Genomic DNA, 22,373 nt, shown 5'->3' with positions numbered 1-22,373 from the left:
TTCTTTCTTTCTTTCTTTCTTTCTTTCTTTCCCTCGTTTCGCTACAACAAGCTCTGGAACGAATGCCGTAAGAGACTGCCTTTTACGTCTCACTCCCACAAACGCTGATATGAAGCGACCATCTGTAATGACACCTGCCGGATGCCACGTAAGTGACATCGCCAACAGGTAAGACCTATTGATCAAGTTTTCTCTGTAAGGATAGATACTGAATGCTCTTTCAGGACAAAAGGAGATGTAGCTTATTTCAGTTGTTTAACCGAGGCGTTCTCAGTCAGTTGGAGGAGCTGCATACGGAAACCCAACACTCAACCTTCCTGCACAAAATTGCGAACAGAACAGAAAGAGGAGGGGGGGGGGAAGGGGGAGGGGAATAGTGGTGGAAGAAGACAAAAAATGGTTCCCTGTACCACTACTAGTCTTTTCTTTCATGCTCCATTCGTAAATAGCTCGAGGGAAAGACGACTGACTGTATGTCTCCGTACTTATCTTCGTGATTCTCAAGTGAAATGTACTTTGGCGGCAATAGAATGGTTCTGAAAACAATTGATAGTACGAAATTTGTATTTCAAACATAATCACAGAATACTGCCTTTGCAGGTTATAGGGTTTAAATTCGCAGACTGAAGGAAAATGAGTGAAAAATTTCCACTAAAGGTACAGACACTGGAGTTTAATTACAAGAACTGAACAGTGTGTTTAATAGAAAAAGGGGCATACGCAAAGGGATGACATTATTTAGCCACATTTTCTTTAGCAATATCAGAAAGGAGAACGGTGTGCAGGAGGTACTGATTGCCCCATCTACTCGTAGGTAGTGGCGAGGGAAGGGGGAGAGGAACAACTGCTGCAGGTTAAGTACCACCACCGCTATACAGTGCTGGTAACCATATCTACGGAATGGAAAATTGTTTTGTTATTCGTTAGGAACAATTAAGGCTCAGATATTTCATGTGATCTGAAACCTCAGAATACTGAAACAAAGATACCATTAAGTGATGGGCAACATTACAAGAAAGTACGGGCTTGGTCTCAAGGTTTCCGTGCTCTATTTTTAGCTATTGGTTCCCTGGGTCTAAATCGGTAAAAATCGGTAAAGCGGAAAAATGGCAGTCGTGAAATTATTAAGTGAAGCGATGTCTACCACTTAAATAAGGTGTTAGATATGGCATGATACATCCTGTGTATTAGCGTCATTTTCCCTTGTAGGTTATTCAAGAACTGTGCTCCTGAGTAACACCTCAGCCTCGGGGCCGAAGCATATTCATGGAGTACATCTGAACTTCACTGTGCCAATACTTAAAAGCTCTGAAGGTTTTACAGTGCACGACAACAGCCAGAAAATGCAAGAAGCACACAGCAAAAAGAATTAGTGTAGACCTGGAAGAGAAAAATTGTACGAGCGTCATTCAGAAACTAATGCCTTAAGTTTTTCTGTTTTGATTGAAAGTCCGTGGCAGATTATCATGCGTAGTACTAATTTCTGAATCTTCCCTCTAATGTCATGCTGGTTTCAATGTCCTGCGACAGACAGCAACAGTAGGAAATAGTTCAGACTGGTGTATGACTCCGAGGTGAGTATGAAACAGAGATGAACCATTGGATTCACCACTGATGAAAGTGCAACAAATGAAATCCATCGGCGTTTGCTAAAGGTATATTGTGACGATACGGTAGACGTTGTTAACGTCAGATGAAGGTTACTTCTCTTCAGTGGTGATGAGAACTGCACGAATGAAGAGAGACATCCCAGTCGACTCTGCTCAGCTACTATCTCTCGTAATTAACGACGTCACCATCATCTCACAAGTGATCGTCGGTGGGTTACGACCAAGGAATCGTGTGCCCAGCCTGTATACCATAGACAAGATGAGACGCGACCTTGGCTATCAGGAAGTGTTTATGTGAGCTGGGTCCCGCGAATTTTTAAAAAAAGACTGTGAAAGGAAATTTGTTGGACTCTGCTGGACCATCAGGAGACTGAAGGAGACCATTTTCTGGATACAATCATCCCTAGGTATGACATCACCGCTAAGAGCCGGAATCGAAGAGACACTCTATGGACTGGCGGCATGGGAATTCTCCAGCAAATGATTAGTTCAAGATACAGTCATCCGAGGACAAAATGAGGTGGGCAGTTTTAAGAGTTGGGAAGGGTGTGATTGTATTGGATGTCTCTGAGAACATATCAAATGCCTTTTCAGAAGAATAAGCTCGGATCGCAAATTTCTATTCATGCCATAGAAGATGACAAACTTCCGCTTGCAACACGATAACGTTACAAGAAAGACATTTTCACTCTGCAGTGGAATGTGCGCTAGTATGAAACTTCCTGGCAGATTATAACTTTTTACCGGGGCCTTTATCTTTCACGGGCTAGTGCTCTACCATATTCATCTTCATATAAGGTCACACTACGCTGCAAAGTGAAAATTTCATTCTGGAAACATCCCTAACGTTGTGGCTAAGTCATGTCACCGTAATATCTTTTCTTCCAGGCGCACTAGTCCCTCAAGTTCGCAACAGACCTTGCGTGAACTTTCGAAGAGCCCAGCAACTGGCGGAAGTACATAGGTCCCGAGTTCGAGTCTCAGTCCGGCACACATTTTTAATCTGCCGGAAAATTTCGCGATAAGGTCAGATCGGACAACAGTTTCGTGACTATGGAACACATCCACAAATTGTGCTGGACTGTCCTACGACATCCAGCATACAGTCCCGATTCAGTAACTTGAGTCTTCCATCTCTTTGGGCCTAAGAAATATGGACCGCGTAGCCAACATTTTGCAGACTCAGGTTATGTTGTCAGACTGCAACACAGTGGCTAGCTTGAGCTGGTTCAGGTTTACACGCGATCGGTACTGTGGAAAAGTTCATAATGAATGATGATACGAACATTTTAATTCATTACCGTACCTAATGAGGCAATATTTATACATACGGATTCGAAACAGTCTGTGACATGAGCGAGGGCGCACTTGACGAAACATGTCCCTCGATCGTGTGTCATGGGGAATGTTGTACAACCGCCGCTGCTGCTTAGTTCAAAGATAATGTAAGCCACAGGCCTCGTGCAGAATGGACCATCCGAGGAAACTTAACAGAGAAAAGTTCTTCTGTCGTTACTGTGGGAGAAGTGTGCCTACAACATGAACTGGGTTGACATGGAAGGAGCTCGCGCAGGACACACACTGATGCCACTAGTCGAAGAAAGGTCAACGGGTTACGTGGTAGAAGAAGAGGTCACTTCTGGACGGACAGTGCTGGAGAGTAGGAGTGTCGTGCAGCCGTCTCTGTGAAGGATGAGAGAGGCCACGATAGCTGCACTAAATCAGGTTCCAGTGTGCAGGTAAATTCCCCGTTTGTTGTAAAATGATTTCTCTCACTTTTTTCGTCAGCTTAGCTTGTATAATTAAGAACACATGCATTTTCTTTTACGAGGGTTCTTGTGTTGATAAATTCTTTTGCGCGACAAGACCAAATAATAGACTGTGTGTATGCTCACCCTCACCCATCGAGCGGCCTTGGAATTGATACCAGGTGACAATACTGCTGCTCAATCTTGCCAGCAGGACTGAACCATGGTTCTCCGATCCACAGCGTTTCTGCCAACACTGTGTCGATTAAAGTGAGCTTTAACAATTTTAGAGGATTCGTTGAGTGATCTAGTGACAGTACTTTATTGAGATACGGTATTTCAGTTAACCACACTGGTACAGTCTGTGGAAATAATCAATGACCCACGGGCCAATAATTAATTGTAGATGGAGGGGGGAAGTGAGAGGGTGGGGAGGTTTATACCACAGTAAATATGTGGAAAAATGACAGTATGTAGCCAAATGTCATGTTGGGCCTAACCTGATGCCAGCCTTTCTATTTAACGCCACTTCGGTGGTTAGATGTCGATTTCACTCCTTATTTTGTCAAGAGGTTTCCGAGGGAGCCACTGGGTAGTGAACCCGGGACTTTCGTAGCCAGCAACTACTTTTTTTGCTTTCTTTAAATCTGTTTTTTCGTCGTTATGTCACCAGTGGTTCTTTGCGGATGTCACATGACTTCTTTCGAATTCCCTCGTCCAGGAAGTCACTCGTAAGGAAACATCGCCAAATCGATAGCATATTTTAAATTTCGACGACGAAAAATACAGACACACTTTTAAGATATCAGCTGCAGAAATACTTAGCACACTAAAATTTCTGGCATAATTATGATAGTACGCAGCTTCTAAATATACAGCTTTTAAACCTCGCGCGCACTTTTTATTTTCCACTATCTCCGCCCCACTGCAGCCGCTGAATGCCCACTCGCGAAGTACGGCGCTGTGAAGTGACAACCAGCAACTGAAGAGCTATTATCAAATGGTGTTCATGATTTTCGATTTACAATTTAATCATGCGAATCAATTTGAAGAACACCGCAACTCCTATAAATGTACTTCATTTTTAGGATGTCAGCATTCCAATCCAAAGAAAATAAACGCCTGACAGCGATGTTAATGACTGAATAGCGATACGACACTACTTTAATGACAGACCATTTGATTAATGTACACTGCATTTGTGAATCGCAACGTGAAAGCGTTCAAAGCAAAGACATCTCTGCCAGCTACTACAGGGTACAAACCGCGCACTTTAACTAAATTAACAAAGCACTATCGCTTCCTTATTCGCCGACATTGTGTGCAAGTACCTGTCACAAACTGCTGCACAGTAGTTCGCGTTCGGGTAGCAGGCGGTTGCGGTGGGTGTGGAGCCAGTGACATACAGCCGGTACATACGGAGTTTAAAGGTCATAATCGCGCATTTTTAGAATTATGGCCCAAATTGTTGGGACTGAACTCTTGCAAGTGTCCTTTTTTTCTCCTTAAAACATCAAGTCGAGTTGGTGATGTTTCCTTATCACTTCTTTATTATCGTTCTGCAGTTTCCGTCAGCACAATTATGATGGTGACCGTGTGAAAAAAATGACAGTATGTAGCTTAAAAACTGCTGTGTTTGAGTTACGGCGCTTTCCGTAGCTGTTGTAGCTTCCATGAAAAGAATTGGGAGGCATTAGTTTCTGAATGACCCTCGCACGAAGTACACAGGGCAGAACAGAGGAATGTCGTGGTGCCGATGCAGGCTGGCAGGTAGCGAGCGGTACTCACTGGCAGTGAGCGCCGGCACTGACAGGGGCGAGGGCGAGGGCGCGGCGGGCGCCGAGGGGTTGGCAGCCCTGGCGCGGCTGGAGGCGGCCAGCGGCGACACGCCGTACTGCTGCAGCGGCGACGCCTCGTACCCCCACAGCGACGCCTCGAACGTCGCGGCGCCGCCCCCGGCGCTCGACGTCGCGGAGGCAGGCTGCGTCGGCGCCGCCGCCGGCGACGGCGTGTAGGGCGAGGGCCGCGCGTGCGACAGGTGCGCCGCCGACGACACCGACACCGCCCCCGGGCTGCTGGCGCCGCCTCCGCCGCCCCCACCGTTGCTCCCCATCGACACCAGAGAGTTGAACCGCTGCGTGAACGGCGGCAGCGACGGTGCCATCTGGCTAGCCTTGTTGATGAGGCTGTAGTCGTCCAGCCCGGCTGCGGGAGAATGATGCGATACCCCAGTCTGTGACCACATTCCGATACAGTTACGGAAATTGGAAGAGATACGCCAAAAAACCTTGACCGAATGCTATCAAATACATTCAGATTTAGGAGGGACTTCCTGTAAGACAGTAACTGCTTGGAAAATATTCAAGACGCAGAGGGATTAAAGACATTAGCTGCCAATGGGCATCGATTAGATTAATGGAGGAAGTTCAAAATTTGTACCCCATCGAGATTCGAGCCCGGTTCTCCTGCTTACCAGGCAGATGCTCCGACCATTCTCCCCAGTCATCGCAGCTGCACGGACTACCATAGCTCGCCTCCCATCAGACCCAAATCTTGAACTTAATCACACATTACTGATGAAGCGCCCATTATCAATACTCGCAGCATCTCGCTGGTTCCTGTAACAGTTCAGCCTTGGCGTGCATCCACCTTGAAGGGATCATTTTTTGTCCTCGCCGAATTATATGTGTCTGTTCTTTTGGGCTTATTCGGAAGGACAACCACCACATATACGCAAAATGTTCATTACTAAACATCCAGTTCCAATCAAAGACAATTTTCCAACACAGTTTTGGTAAGCGGCCGAAGTTACATTCGAATACAGTTGCTTCAAAAGAGGAGCACAATGTCAAAAATTCGACAGGAAACAGTCTGGTTAGTAGCCAGGCACATATTGTATACAATACGTAAAAAAAATTAACTTTTGGTATTAACCAGAACTGTGCTGTAAAATGGACTTTGACAAAACCCGGTCCAATATCAAAGAATATTTTTATCACAGCTTACGACGTTACTTGGTGTCATTTCTAAAGTTTATCAAAATCGAGGAACGCAACAAACAGAAAATTTATTCTACTGCATCCATGCCTGCGAGAAATGTTTATTAAAATATCATCATTATGCAGGTTTATTTTCAAAACAAAAAACAACCCGTTCCTGCAGGTGACGAACGGTTGAAGTATGTGAAGGCTGTTGGGTGTGATGTTACGGGAAGTTTTTAGGTCGAGATCGTAATACAGCATACCTACCATATGATGAAATCGTCAGAAAGTTTGATAAATACCCAACTGGTGTTTCATGGTGTAACACTTTCCATTTACATCAGTGTACTACTTCGAATCTAGATTTATCAACTACCTAGGGGATTTTTTAGACCTATCAACACAGTAGTCATCCCATGATTTCCTACACTTGTTCCACTTCAGAGCACAGAATTTTATTACTGAAACAGTCTTGGCTTTTTCATACCTAATTTGTATCTCGAGTGAATATTTGTTTTTATGATTTCTAACTCTAAGGTAATATACTCTGCCATTAGAATCTCTGGTTGGATATCACAGTAGAATATACTCATCAGAAAAAATAAGATTGGCATTCTAAGTGTCGCAGCACAGAATGTTGGATCCCTTAATCGGACAGGTAGCTTAGAGAATTTAAGAAGGGGATGGGATAGGTGGCAATTAGCGGAGTACGGTGGCAGAAAGAACAGGATTTCTTGTCGGGTCATTGCAGGATCATGAACACAATATCAGATAGGGGCAATGCAGGAGTAGGCCTAATAATAAATAAGAAAATAAGAATGGGGTAAGTTGTCGTGAACAACATAGTCAACCCATTATAGTACTCAAGATAGACACAAAGCCAACATCCATCACAATAGTACAAGTCTGTAAGTCTACTAGCTCCGCAGATGAAGAGAAACAAAAATAGGGGGAGGACATGAACTGGGGAACTACCTGAGACACTCGGTAAAATTCTGCACAGAGCATAATTTACTTATAGCTGACACATTGTTTCAAAACCTTTCAGAAAGACATCTGAGGACACCGTAAGGCTTCAGATTTATAGTATAACTGTCACACAGAGGTTTACAAATCAGACTCTATCCTGTAGACGTTTCTAGTGGCGTATGTTGACTCTGGTAACACTTATTAGTTATGAGCTGCAGACTAAACCTGAAGAAATCGCAAAAGTTAGGAAATTAAGGAGATGGAACCTGAACACAGCTAATAAATCAGAGATTATGTAACGTTGAACTGAATGATAGTTTTGTGAAACTATATACTGAAAGCAGCAGAGGATCAAACAGGTAAAAAGTCCTAGTAGAAATCTCTTAATAACTTACAAGATATTAAATTTAGCTGAAGAGAGGAGAAAAATAAAAAGACAAAGCATGAAGAATGCGAAAGGAATACAGACGTCTAAAAATGAGATTCATGAAGTGCAAAATTGCTAAGTAGGAATGGCTAGAGGGCAAATGTGAAGCTGTAGAAACAAACGTGACCACGGGATAGACAGGTGCCGCCTACTGGAACAGTGAAGAGACTTTGGAAGAAAGAGAAGCAACTGTAGGAATACCAAAAGCTGGGAAGCCTGATAGTTGTAAGGACTACATAGAGGGTCTGTGTAAGGGAAACAAACTTGAGGACGATATTGCAGAAAGAGAAGAGGAAGCAGATGAAGATGAGTTGCAAGAGATGATACTGAGAAAAGAATTTGACAGAGCATTGGAAAACCTATGTGGACACCAGGGCCTGGATAGACGACATTCCCTTAAAATTATTAATATCCTTCGGAGAGCCAGCCGTGACAAAATTATTCCACCTGGAGTGCAAGACACACGATAGAGGCGAAATATCCTTTAACTTTAGGAAGAATTCCAAAAATCGTAGGTGCTGACAGGTGTGAATGCTACCGAACCATCAGTCAACACTGCAAAATATTGACAAGATTTATTTGCAGACGAACGGAAAAATTGGTAAAACTCAACCTTAGGGAAAATCAATTTCGATTCAAGAGAAATGTAGAAACACACGAAGCAAAACTAACCCTACTACCTATCTTAGAGGATAAGATACAGAAAGTCAAAACTATCTCCGTGACATTAGTAGATTTAGTGAAAGCATTTGTCAGTGTGGACTAGACTAAACACTTTAAAGTGTTGAATGGAGCAAGGAGTGAAAAGTTATTAACAGCTTGCACATAAACTAGACTGCAGTTACAGAGTGTCTAAGGACGTGAAAGGGAAACCGTACTCGTTAAGGGAGTGAGGCAGGGTTGTAGCTATCCCTAGTGTTATTCCATCAGTACATTGAGCAAGCTGTGAAGTAAACCAAGGAGAAATTTGGAAAACGAATTAAAGCTCTTGGAGAAGAAATAAAAACTTTGCACTTTGTCGATGGCATTGTTATTCTGCCAGAGACAACAAAGGGCTTGGAAGAGCATTTAAATATAATGGATAGTATCTAGAACAGAAATTATAAGATGACCGTTTACAGAACGCGAATAATGGAATGTAGTAGATTTGAATCTGGTTATGTTGTGGGAATTAGATTAGTGAATGAAACGCTGAAAGTAGCGGATGAGTTTTTGTTATTTTGGCAGAAAAATAAATGATGACGGTCTAAGTAAGAAAGATATAAAATACAGACAAGCAAACAGCAAGAAAAGCATTTCTGAAAGAGAGGAATTTTTTAACGCCTAAAGACATACAGTATGTCCGGAGTGTAGCCGTGTATGGAGGTGGAATGTTGGCGATAGGTAGTTCAGAGAAGAAGAGAATAGAAGTTTTTCAATGGGGTGCTGTAGAATAATGTTGAAGATTACATCGGTTGATCTAATAACAAAAGAGGAAGTAATGAATGGAACTGGAAGGAAAATTGTAGTTTTTACAGTGTGTGTGTAGGTAAATGCAAATATGCTTTACAGATGACGGACCGGAACAAGTTTTCACGTGTTTCTAGTACATGGCACAGCTTATTATGCATAAAGAAAGTTGTGGCACAATTTGACCAAAAGAAGTGATCAGTTGACGGTACACATCATGAGGCACCAAGGAATCGTCCGTTTGGTGATGGAGGGAAGGTTGGGGGATAGAAATTGTAGAGGGAGACCAAAGCTTATATATAGTTAGTAGGTTCAAAATGGATGTACGTTGTGGTAGTTATGCAGAGTTAAAGAGGATTGCACACGATAGAGTAACGTGGAGAGCTGCATCAGACCAATATTCGGACTGAAAACCACATCAAGAAAAGCAACTAATGCGTATTACGATGCTCATTTTGGGACATTTTCCACCAGACGAATGACGTTTATCGCTGTTCATACGCATGCAACACGCCAATCAGTGCTTGTGGAACATGTGGGCTGAAATTCCTAGAAACGCTGGCGCCAGATTCATTCAGCACAAGCTATGGCTTTCGACGGCCACTTAGTGCTCGCCCATTACGATGCGAAACGAGATCGCTATCTACACGACCCGCACACGGGCGGTATTTTTTCTGTTTCCTTTTCTTTTTCTTCTTTTCTTTTCTTTTCTTTTCTTTTCCCCCCTCCAAGTTCTGTTCTCACTTTAGATCACACGTGCGCCTGAACTGCAGAAACCTTATTGTTTCCAGATAGTACATCTACTAGACATTTTTATTATTATTGGTCGTTTAACATTTTAACCTTCTTAACAACCCAATAAGTTCTTCCTCTGTTCGGGTGACTTTGTGGCAGACTTAGCATGGAATCATCCCATTTTTAATTATATTTTCTAGTATATGTCTGTATCCTCGGTTCTTGTTGACTTATGAGATTTTGTGGTAACTGTATTCACTAGACTCTCACACACATTTCAAACCGACGTTGGTTAACCTCTCACCTATCACGCACAGATGTTAAATGGACATCAGTCGTCTCTTCCGTTTTACTTTCTATGTTCTTCTATACCAGGGCGTACTGAAAAGTAATGCCTCCGATGATTTTATGTGAAGACTTAAACTTTTTAAATAAAACTAACGTTATTAACATTCTATCTCTGTATTATTCATGTCTACATATTTGTTTCTCAATATAGCCATCCTCGTGACCGCTACTGTCGAATGTCTGACTTTGTTGACAGAACTACGGTCTCACCTCTGCTTGCACCACTTCAATACTATCGAAGTTAAGTTCTCGAAAGTGTTCTCTAAGTCGTGTAAAAAGATGAAAATCGGATGGTTCCAAGACTATGCAGGATGATTAATGACAGTGAACCTAATGCTTCACATTGTTGCAGATACTGCAGCGATATTAACCGTCATGTTACATACTGCAATTCGGAGCCCTCTGAAAATATGTATACATGAAAAATAAATATGTAGAATCAAAATGTTTTTATTTAAAAAGCATTGAGAGTTTTTTTTACAAAAAAATTAGAAGACAGTTTTCAGCACGCCCTCGTATTTTTTATATGATGTCTTAATTACTAGATTTCTGCTGCTGTTATCATATCTAAAATCCTCGTAACCAAGCTCCTTTCACTTACTTCTAACTTGTTTAAAATATAATTCAGTATATCATATTTGTTCATATACACGCAATCTGATGTCACTACTGTACTATAGTGTACTAATTCCATTTCTTCTGGTAAACATGTTTTGTCGTAATTTTTTCTTTGTTCCGTATGCTCTCTCCAACTTTTACTTATCTACCCGTTATTTTCATTTATTTACTTTCTCTTTGAGATCTATAGCTGTTACTAATTTTTTCAGGTATGTTTTATAACTGTCTACAATTTGGTTACTTCTGCAGATATTCTTTACATCGGAATTCAAGAGGATTGATTCATACAGCTGTATTTGCATGCTAAAATCCTCCGCAAATCTAAGATATTTTATTCTGTTATTTCTATCCTTTTACCGAAGCATAGCTGGTGGTATCCTACATTCTCCTAGCTATTAATTCCAGTTCCTTACTATGTTCTCGAACACATAACTGGCGACAAGGGGGGATAAACCACCACTTTACCAAATAGTTCAGTAATCGTGAACAGTATAGGCATTTCGATCAGAAGTTTTGAGCAGCCTCACAAACAAAATCTATTTTAATTTTCTCCGTTAAGAAATCTAACAGTGTTTTTAAAACCATAAATGAAGCTAATTTGTATTTGCATTACAGTGTTCTTTGTAAATAAGTATCCAAACATGCTTTGCAATTTATTATATCGTCAGCATATCGTACGTTATATATGTATATGAGTATTCTCTTCAATAAATAGCCATCACATTTATTAACAATGCGTTTGCTAGAACTCCAGGAGCTTTTCTACTCTCTCGTTTCAATCCGCCATCGGTTATCTACAAGACTTCAAAGACTTAATTGATGTTAGAAAGAAACTGCATCACTTACAGGAAGTATTCTAGGCATGTATATGGGATCCACTAAGGTTTGAGTAATGGTGAATGCAGAGCATGTACAGAGAACGGCAACGCCAATTTTGAAAGGTTTCTCTGACTCGCAGGAGAGAACAACATTAAATGTTCTTCCCTCCTCTAGGTTTTCCTTCCTTAGAAGCTACGAAGATAAAATCTGACTAGTAACAGCTCGCACAAGTGGCATATAAGTGATTGATTTCTCGGCACCCCATCCATGAAGGGGCAAGAATTTGGATATAATTTATGTAAATATTTTGCAAAGTGGTTTCTAAATGACATACGATTACTAACATTTGAACCCTCCGCAACAGATAAGATTTTGCGACATCTTTATTTTCACAGATTCCGTACTTATGTTGCACCACGGTACTGACCTCGTATTTCGTAATAGTGAAAGGAAATAATACGAGACCAGTATCGTGGTGGAAAGTAAAGTTTCTGGGATACAAAAAAAATGTCGGGAGACCTAAAAAACCGTGACGGAGGTTTCAACTTAAACAAGGCTCAGGATTCGAACCACAATTTGTTCAGATGTCCAGGCCATCTCATTCATCACAGCTGGAAAACACTGAGAGAATGAGAGTTTCAGGGAATTACAGTGAGGGCTCTGAAACACAAACAAGCAAGCAAGGAAGGATCAATGGGGGTAGGGGAACCGGGAGTCGAATTCACCAATACACCATCTAATCAAAAGTATCCGGACAGTACTGTGGGGTGTGTATACCCTTCGCCTTGATGACTGCTTCAGCTCTGCTGTGGACACTTTCAGTGAGGTGTCGGAATGTCGGTGGAGGAATGATAACTCATTCATTCTCAAGAATCGAAACCAGAGAAAGCAGCGTTGTTGAACCCTGGTGTTTGTAGTGAAGTTGGTGTTCCAACTCATCCCAGAGGAGTTACACTGGGTTTAGGTCGGGGCACTGAACAGACCAGTCTATTTTTGGAAAGGTTATTGTTCACAAACTATTGGTCACAGATACAGCTTTATGACAGGGTGCATAAACTACTGATGCAGTCAGCGTCTCCGATTGCCTCTCTACTATATGCAGTACACAATGTTTTAAACTGTGGTCATATCCTTCGGCATTTAGCGTTTTCTTGAGTACAATAAGGGGACTACACACTAACAACGAAAAATACGCCAATACCGTAACACTGCTTCCTGTTTTCGCCATAGTTGTCACTACACATTATGGCAGGTAACGTTCTCCACGCATCAGTCAAACCCAAACTCTTTCAGCGCGTTGCCACAGGATATTAGCGCGATTCACCACTCCAAATCACTCTCTTCCAGTCACCCACTGTTCATTGTTGTCGCTCTGTACGCCACTTCATGCATCGCTTAGCACTGACTAAACAGATGTGTTGCTTGTGAGGAGCTGTTCGGACAGTGTAGCCCGTTCTTTTTAACTCCATTCGCGCAGTCACTGTGCTAGCTGGACAGCGGGCAGCACTTTGGAGCTCAGGAGTGATCCAGTTCCGTTGATTTATTCCATTTTTTCTCAGCCACCGTCCACAATTCTCGATGGTCCCCGTCTGTCAGTACATGAGGTCTGCCTGGTGGTGATTTGGTTGCGCATTTTTTCTTCGCATTTCCAGTTCACATCACCAATAGTCTTTTTATGTGTATAGACTGAAGCAGCGACTAAAAATCTCTGCTCTCCTGCTTACTAGGCTGGTGCGCTATCCACTAAGCCACCTTGACACAGCGTTTCACACAACTGCACGGATTACCCTGGCACGCCCCCTCCTCGATCCAAATTCTCACTGCCACCACAGTCTGCTTCAGATTTCCCCTTGTAGACGAGGAGAATTGCTAAGGCTCTCAATGTTCCGAAAAAGTTTGGAAATTTGTGGTAAGTTGCTATGGGGCCAAACTTCTGAGGTCATTGGTCCCTAGGTTTATGCACCACTTAAAGTAACTTAAACTAACTGACGCTAAGGACAACACACACCCATGCCGGAGGGATGACTAACTTCCGAAGGGGGAGGAGCTGCGCGAACCGTGACAAGGCGCCCTAGACTGCGCGACTCCATGTTCTGGAATAGCACCTCTGCATCGAACGTAAATGGGGAATCCAGTCTGATACCCATGTGCGGGAAGCTATACAAATCAACTGACACAGTTTCAGAGAATTTACTGGACTCATGCAGATGTGACATTATGTGTATTGACTGAAGCAGAGAATGGAAATTTGTACCAATTCCGGTAAAATAGCAGTCTTTAGGGTAAGCTTTAGAAGGGTTGGAATGTTCTTCTGGATGTGTTACTCAGATGACATTCAACGACTGGTGCATATCCGAAGTTCTTGACCTCTCCTGACCGACCCATCTGCTTCTCTACCATCAACACAACACTCCCCCGCCTTCACCGAGTGAGGTGGCTCAGTGGTTAGCACACTGCACTCGCATTCGGGAGGACGACGGTTCAAACCCACGTCCGACCAACCTGATTTAGGTTTCCCGTGATTTCCTTAAACCGCTTTAGACACGTGACGGGATGGTTCGTTTGAAAGGGCACGCCCTACTTCTTTCCCCAATTTTCACTAATCCGATGGGATCAGTGACCTCTCTGTTTGGTCCTCTCCTTCGAATCAACCAACTAACAGTCCCCGCCTGTTCTCATATTGGCAGATCGGCCTCTTCTGACGTCAATCCACATTACTTTCGGATACATTCGATGAGACAGTCTAAACAGCGGCGAGACACCAACAGTGCTTGACAGTCTGACTGGTGTCCAGTGCTCGAGTTCGAATAACACAGTTCACAGCACTTGGAGACGACGATGGTTGGGCCCATAGTTCAAATATCGTGCATGAAATGTAATCAACGACCTTGCTAAACCCCTGGAAGTACACCACTCCGAGGAAACCTGTGAGATCACAAAGGCAATAGCGAATTTGACCGTCATGTGCGTACTTCTGTAATTGCAGTTTCTGGACAATTCTAGCGTATGATGGGGGAGGGCAAGTTGTAAGTTTACAGAGACTGGATGCGGTGAGTTAGAGACGTACCTTGCGTCCACATGGGCGACGTTGCGACGGCCTGGCCGACATCAGCGGCGCTGGTGGTGAGGTAGGACATGGAGCTGGGGTACAGCGTGCTCCGAGAGTACAGCGGGCTGCAACACCAGCACAAGCACAGCGTCAGAATAATCTGCACTCGAGGCGTCCAGGAGCTAGCGCCCTAAATCACTCATTTAGAGGGCAGCAGGATGTGGCGCCAGCAATTACTGCACACGACTGTTATTCCTAACCAAAGTAAAGCAGAGAAGCGCTTTCCTGGTTTTTAAGGGGGCAGCCCACCTCACCTCTCTTCTTCACCCCTACTTGTCATGCAACAGTCTAGTCTCCGTTCTCTCTACGGTTCATGCTTCCTACATGTTACATCTAAAAGCGGACCAGATCCGACGATAGCGTGACTTTTGTTTGTTATATCAATCGTGCATCACCCTACATTTCTACTCTGAATTTAACAGTTTTTACTAAAATTATTTCAAGTCATCTGCTTCAGTAAAACATAACATAGTGTAAAATTTTCTCAGAACGACGTACCCCGATCCTGTGGTAACACCATATGTGATTCTTTTATCTCCAAACAGTATATTTATTTGGGTACGGAGATGTATTTTATAGTTGTTACCGTCGTTCTTTTTCTGTAGATTGTTATGTACAGTAGCTTTTAAGTCGATTGGCTGCCAAATTTCGTTTGATCACTTATTTTTTGGGAGTTTTTGTTGATGCCTGAACCTGCTAGACACTACAGAGAACTTAAATGTGATAATATTTGGAGCTTTTCAACACAATAAACTGCAACCTCAAGCATTGATTACAGCCTGACAAGAACTGCTACGAGAGCGTAATTACCGACCTCAGGTTCAAAGTATGCAATCTGCCCTCTCTGTAAACTGTCCATGTTCTTAGTATTGTCAGTCTGAAGACTGGTTTGTCACAGCTTTCCCCGCTAATCTATATAGTGCAAGAGCCTCATCTCCGCGAGTGGCTACGAAGTAGTTCACAAGATCAGACACAACAGTGCTATAACGAAAAGCACAAAGATCCAGCTTGTTAAAGCGCTCGTGTTTTTAGTCCTCTTTTACGGTTGCGAAACACGGACCCTTAAGGTCAAAAACAAGCAGCGTATTGAGACAAGAATTGAGCATTGGAGCCAGGCCCGCACGCAGTTGGTAAAGGGGGAAGGGGATGGGGGCAGTAGCCCGTGCCTCGCCCTCTCCCCCTACCCCCTCCCAAAATGTTTGGATTTGGGTTTATACTAGATACAATGGAGATATTCTAGTAGCATTGAGACTGACAATGCAGTAACACTGCTGTAAATTAAATAAATATTTATCTAGCAGTTTTGCGGAAATTTGAGCTATTACCACTTTTATGAATCTTTTAAGGGGAATGAAAACAGCAAATCAGTTCTTGACCACTCCCAGTCTGATCTCTTAAAAGGTTCAATCGAATCTGTATATTATAATTTAACAGGTCACACTAGGTAAAATAAGCTTTCCGGTTTGCTGCCTCGTTCCCCCCTCCCCCCCTCAAAAAAAAAAATCTTTCGTGGGAACCTGGTCGGTGCTGATGCACGACGCTGCGTATGAAATGGTGTGTCTAGAAAATAATCGTGGAAGGAAAGGTCGAGGGCACGAGGGAGGTACCAGCGACCAGGTAGATATATCAAATCAAGAATATCTTCAGTCCGTCTCTTCAACAGACTCTAAGAAAAGCTGGTAACAGTCCCAGATGGAGACGCTTGGTTCTTGGGGTATGACTCTGCATATTGGTTAGTTTTCACCAAGTGAGGTCTCGCAGGATGTGGGTACTGCGATGTTTGCGTATGTCTGGTTATGATTAGCCATTAAATGTTCAAATGTGTGTGAAATCTTATGGGACTTAACTGCTAAGGTCATCAGTCCCTAAGGTTACACACTACTTAACCTGAATTATCCTAAGGACAAACACACACACCCATGTCCGAGGGAGGACCCGAACCTCCGCCGGGACCAGCCGCACAGTCCATGACTGCAGCGGCCAAGACCGCTCGGTTAATCCCGCGCGGCGATTAGCCATTAATATGTGCTCATCTGGTGATAGATTGGTCGAAAGTTGAACGAAGGGTAGTGGTTTTAAGGGCGGAGGAAAAACTGCCAAGATAAAACCTAAGAGAAAAAACCCTCTGCGAAAGTCCTTAGCTGTTTGTGGGAGATTTCATTCCTGCTACGTCCAGAATTTCAAGGACTGTAATCCGATCAACACTGTCAAAAGATCTCTCTAAAGCGTTCTCTAAATCTTCGCCTGCTTCGATTATTATTTTGTACTGTCTTAAGTAAACGAAATACTTCTTTAACCTTGTTTCACAAACTTTACTATTACTGCGCTGTCTAGGGATAGGGTTGTAAGTCCATTTTCTACTTACATATCTGGTCCCAAATATGAGAAACAGGCAAAGATAAACGTGTCAACTTTTTAACCTATCGATTCTAGACTTAAGCTATGAAATTTATCTCTGTTGACAATTTTGAGACTATCTAGTATCTGTATATGGGAACGAAACTAACAGGTTCATTTATTTTTGTCAGAATACAATTGGGGATTGCCGACCATCAGCGGCGTACGATCGTTTCATTTCATCTCATTGCGCTCATCGCCAGGTTCACTCATCACGTGGCCGGGCAAAGTACCTATTGACGGTGTCAGTCTATAACAAAACGAAACCTTGTGTAGCTTAACTAACGAAAGTATTGAAATTATTAAAAACAACATAAAATAATAAGAAAGCATACGAATAATGAACGCTTTCCGCCAGTTTTTTTTTCTTGATTCTTAATAACAACTGACTTTTCATCGCTTATTCTCTCTTAAAAAAAGCTAGGTGTGTGATATAAAAATGGAGACATTCGCAGCTAATTTCGCAGGTGAAATTGAGGTATCTGTGGGAGAATGCCGACCCTGAACTCAGCAAGGGTTTTGTCTGCTTCATAAATTGTCTAGACATATTCAGTGTTCTTGTCTTTGAATTTAACCATTATATTAAATGCGGTAATTGAAAATGTCTCTCTCTTTCTTGATCACTTTGTTCTGCCAAGCCCTTCAAATGTCCTCGTGTTTCCAGCTGAGTGCCACAGTCTTCTTCGATCAGCGTTGCAAATAGCTTATTAATTGTCATCGCAGGCGAAGGTGAGTAGCAGGGGACGTCGCTTCAAGATGACACTACAACTGTTCAAATAATCGGAGAAGATTTCAGGGAAGTTTATGATATTTTGTGATTATCGCCAGAAAAATGTGTAAAATCCTCCTAGGTCAATAAGTTTTATAGGAACCTTGGTGTAAGTATTTGAAATTCTAAGACATGAATTAATGTGCGCAGCCAGAAGCTGTATTTTCAGAAACGAAACGTAACAGCTTTGATCAAATAGGTTTGAAAACCGTTAACCACGCTTAGAGTTTCCGGATTTTCTCTATCGGGGAATGTCTTGTACGTTGTTCACGTTGCCGCCCATCAAGGATCGTGACTACGGAGATAATAGAGCCATTAAGAGGGGTCACTGAACGAGGGGGTAATCGCTTGTACAGTGAAAATTAATCTGTGTTCCGGGGGAAAAGTAGCGCCTTGAGAGATAGAGCCGGGGCCAGACGATGCCAGCTCACCAAACGACTTGCAAGATAACGAACCCAAAACGGCGCTCGGCTGGCTGGGGAATCCGCCGTCACGAGAAGACCGCGTTGACTCTGCTGGCTGACTTTGGAGGTCATTGCGAGTAAAGGTCCTTGACGGAGCGAGTAATTTTCACCAAGTTCATCTACGGCCGATTAAGTACAAAGGCGTTTAGCGAAAACAGTACAAAATACATATAACGACAGAGATAAAAGAGATGACTCCGATGTCACTGTCAGAAACTAATAAGGAAGCTGCAAGTTCTAGACTGCGACTGTAATTTCGATAGACGTTTTAAATGGAGTTAAATGCAATTTGTGGATCTCCGCCGCCCAGAGCTTACACATCCCCTGCATTCCACCTCGTCTCCCGTGTCGGGTTGCTTTGCACAACTCGCATCCTATACCATGTCCTCTGTTTCCCCTCCTTGCTCTCCCTGGAGCACTTACTAATCCAGTACGCAGACGCGGAAATCCCGTCCCACTATTCACGTTCACTCCTCTTATCTTCAATCCAGATACCATGCCTCACTATATCCCCAAATTCGATGTCACATGTACTTTCCTGCCTTGTCTATGCTCTCCTGAAGCGTGTGAACCAACTCCAACTCAATACCCGTACCCACACACAAGCCCATTCTACTAACCATAGATAAAAATACAGCATCTCATATATTCTCTGATGTCTTTCCTTTCTACTTCTACCCCACCTTCCACCGAAATTAGATACATAATACCATTCTCAATGTGATCACATTTAATGTACAAATAAACTTTCACAAGCAGCGTGTGTGTTGAATCATATTACTTTTCGTTCTTTTCTTTTCTTATATGTAAACTGATTTGGCTATAGTCACCGACAAATAAATTAACGAGTTGTTTTGTAGTAAGGATAATGTATTGAAACAGAATAAGAAATACGCTCTTCAATTTATTAATACCTGTATCTTCACCTGTTTGTTTCGATAATTGGTAGCGTGCGGATGAATGCTTGGATCCGTCGTACCAGCATTGTTAAAAACGTGTATATCAACCGTAATTTGAAAGTGTTATAAAAGTTATTAGGAAAGCAAAATTTATTCGTACCTTTCAGACGTCCTATCTGTTCATCATTTCACTCGCCGCCGAGATCCTGCATCAAGAGGTTCGGAGAAGACAAGAAGAATTTAGACGATATCGGAAGGAGAGACCGTGCATCGACATTCTCACAATCACAATTAAACACAATGGAATTTATGTGATGCCGTAAGTAATAAAAATTACGTTTATTGACCTTGAATGTTTTGATGGCTCTGAGTACTATGGGATTTAACATCTGAGGTTCAAATGGCTCTGAGCACTATGGGACTCAACTGCTGTGGTCATCAGTCCCCTAGAACTTAGAACTACTTAAACCTATCTAACCTAAGGACATCACACACATCCATTCCCGAGGCAAGATTCGAACCTGCGACCGTAGCGGCCGCGCGGTTCCAGACTGAAGCGCCTAGAACCGCTCGACCACAACGGCCGGCTGAATGTTTTGACATTGAAGGTCTGTTGATATCGGTAATAGTTAAAGTTCACCCAAGATTGTGTGCAGATTCATGAATTACCTTCAAATTTCTTTTAACTAGTCTTCATATCAATTTTACCACTTATTCAAGCAATTATTATTTCCATTTTCCTCCGGCCCACATATACCTAACTATTCACGTGTAATTTGATTTATTACTACTTCTGTACTTCCGCTCATCAGACACAAGTACTTCAGATATAGGGCTGCCTTAATGGCGACACGTTAAAGGTTTAAACCTCAACTCGGCACATCCATCAACACACCACGCCTACGCGACTGCAAAGTGAACATGTTGTTTTTTGATTGCAGTACCCCCCCCCCCCCCCCCCGACCAAGATACTGCTGCACTTGGCCTCGCGTGGCCGTTATCGGAAACACATGGTGAAGTTACAGTAAACAAGTACAGTGGTGACTACGAAGAACACATTGAACTGTGAAATATTTCAAGACAGTTGTGGGTAAACTATCAAGTGTTTCATTGTGTACCCTTGAATTACAAAGATAAAAATTCACGATAAGCCGACCGAAGCGCCCCCGTTTCTAGGTCCAATAATACTGCAGTTGACTTATACCGCCATCATCACCTGCTATTGTCATTGTCTTTGGTCCGAAGACTGGTATGATTCAGTCCTCCACGCTAGTTTATCCTGTGCAAGAGTCTTAATCTCCAATAACTACTGGAACCTGCATATATTTATATCTGCTTACTGTATTCGTGCCTTGGTCTCCCTCTACAGTTTTTAACCCAACACCCTTGCGACCCCCCCCCCCCCCCACCCCTTCCCACGCACACAGTTCCTACCATCACCAAATTAACGATTACTTCACGCCTAAGGAAAGTGTCGAATCAACCAACCACTTCCTTTAGTGAGGATGTACCGTAAACTTCGTCTATCCCTAGATGGATTCAGTGCCTCCTCGTTAGTTATTCGATCTACCCATTTAATATTCAGCATTCTCCTGGAGTACCACATTTGAAAAGCTTCTATTCTCTTCTCATCTCAACTCTTTATTGTCCGTATTTCACTTTGGTACGACCTATATTCTAGGAAACACCTACAGGAAAGGTCTCCTTGCACTTAAATTGATATTCGATGTTAAACGGTTCAAATGGCTCTGAGTACTATGGGACTTAACATCTGAGGTCATCAGTCCCCTAGAACTTAAAACTACTTAAACCTAAGTACATCACACACATCCATGCCCGAGGCAGGATTCGAACCTGCGACCGTAGCAGTCGCACGGTTCCAGACTGAAGCACCTAGAACCGATCGGCCACACTGGCCGGCCGATGTTAACAAATTTCTCTTTTGCAGAAATGCTTTTGTCGTTACTTTTAGTCTGCATTTTATACTCTCTCTTCTTCAGCCATCGCTTATTTTACTAACTAAATGCTAAAACTCGCCCACTGCTTTTAATGTCGCACGTCCTAATATTTTCGTCATAGCCCGAGTTAATTCGACCACATTCCCTTACCCCTGTTTTAGTTTTGTTAAGCATCTCATATCCTGTTTTGAAGACACTGTGCATTAGCTTCAATAGACGCTTCACGCTCTTTATCTTCTCTGACTGAATTACGCCATAGGCAAACCTGGACATTTTTATTTCTTCTGCCTTAACTTTAATTCCTTGTCGAAATTTATCCTTGATTACTACTGGATTAATGTACAGATTTAATAATACTAGGGTCAGTCTACACATCTCTTATGTCATGTAAATCACCTGTGTATAACGAAGTTTTATAAAACTGTCACTAACGTATAGCTTTAAAATAAAAAATTTTCACCTTATGTGATTTGTACTAGAAGCCGTTGTAAGAACATTGGCCAAACGTAGTCCTATCCGCTTCAGGTACCAGTTCGTGGGGATTTGAAATAACAACAGACACATTTTCTAAGATAAATTTCGTAACAGGAGTTAATATTACTGATAGAAAAGGAACAACGTAGTCAGCAGGACCTGTAAGTTTAAGCTTGTAGTCGATGTAACTACATTAAAAGATAAAACGTGACAATGAGAAAGGTGCCCGTGCGTAGATGAAGGGTGAGGGGATGCCGCCTGACAATGTGTGCTCTGTTAGGCATCGCGGCGGCCGCACAAAAAACGCGCGGGAATGGCGGAGTGGAGGCCATCGCGTGGCGCCGGTAGCCGTGGACAGGCGGCAGCGGCACCGCCAGCTGATAACGGGCCAACGTGAGTTGACGAGGACGCGCCTGTCCTCTGGCTGCGGAGAACGTGCCGCTGCGCGATCCGCACCGCGAGATAGCAACAGTTCAACGCTCCATACATTCCGCCGGCACTGGCTCCGTACTCGTGCTAACAACGAATATACGCTGAGCGGCCGAGGTCATGCACATGATTCTACACTGCACAAAAGAACTGAAGGGCCACTGTTGTGA

The 22,373-nt window shown here is 42.9% G+C and overlaps 1 protein-coding gene across 2 annotated transcripts in view; it reads right to left on the bottom strand.

Annotated features, from left to right (window-relative positions):
* The window catches only part of LOC126161985 (transcription factor GATA-6-like), a 524,655-nt gene that overhangs the window by 145,883 nt on the left and 356,399 nt on the right, over nucleotides 1-22,373 (bottom strand). For both annotated transcript variants that reach the window (XM_049918185.1, XM_049918186.1), the window contains exons 3-4: nucleotides 14,772-14,878; nucleotides 5,147-5,563 (exon numbers count right to left, since the gene is read on the bottom strand). In XM_049918185.1, coding sequence (XP_049774142.1) covers nucleotides 5,147-5,563; nucleotides 14,772-14,878 — 524 coding nt within the window. The remainder of the gene's footprint in view (nucleotides 1-5,146; nucleotides 5,564-14,771; nucleotides 14,879-22,373) is intronic.

The sequence above is a fragment of the Schistocerca cancellata genome, chromosome 2 (assembly GCF_023864275.1).
Source record: "Schistocerca cancellata isolate TAMUIC-IGC-003103 chromosome 2, iqSchCanc2.1, whole genome shotgun sequence".
NCBI classification, from domain to species: Eukaryota; Metazoa; Arthropoda; class Insecta; order Orthoptera; family Acrididae; genus Schistocerca; species Schistocerca cancellata.
The sequence above is the reverse complement of the archived record's forward strand: the minus strand, read 5'-3'. Positions and strand labels throughout refer to the sequence as shown.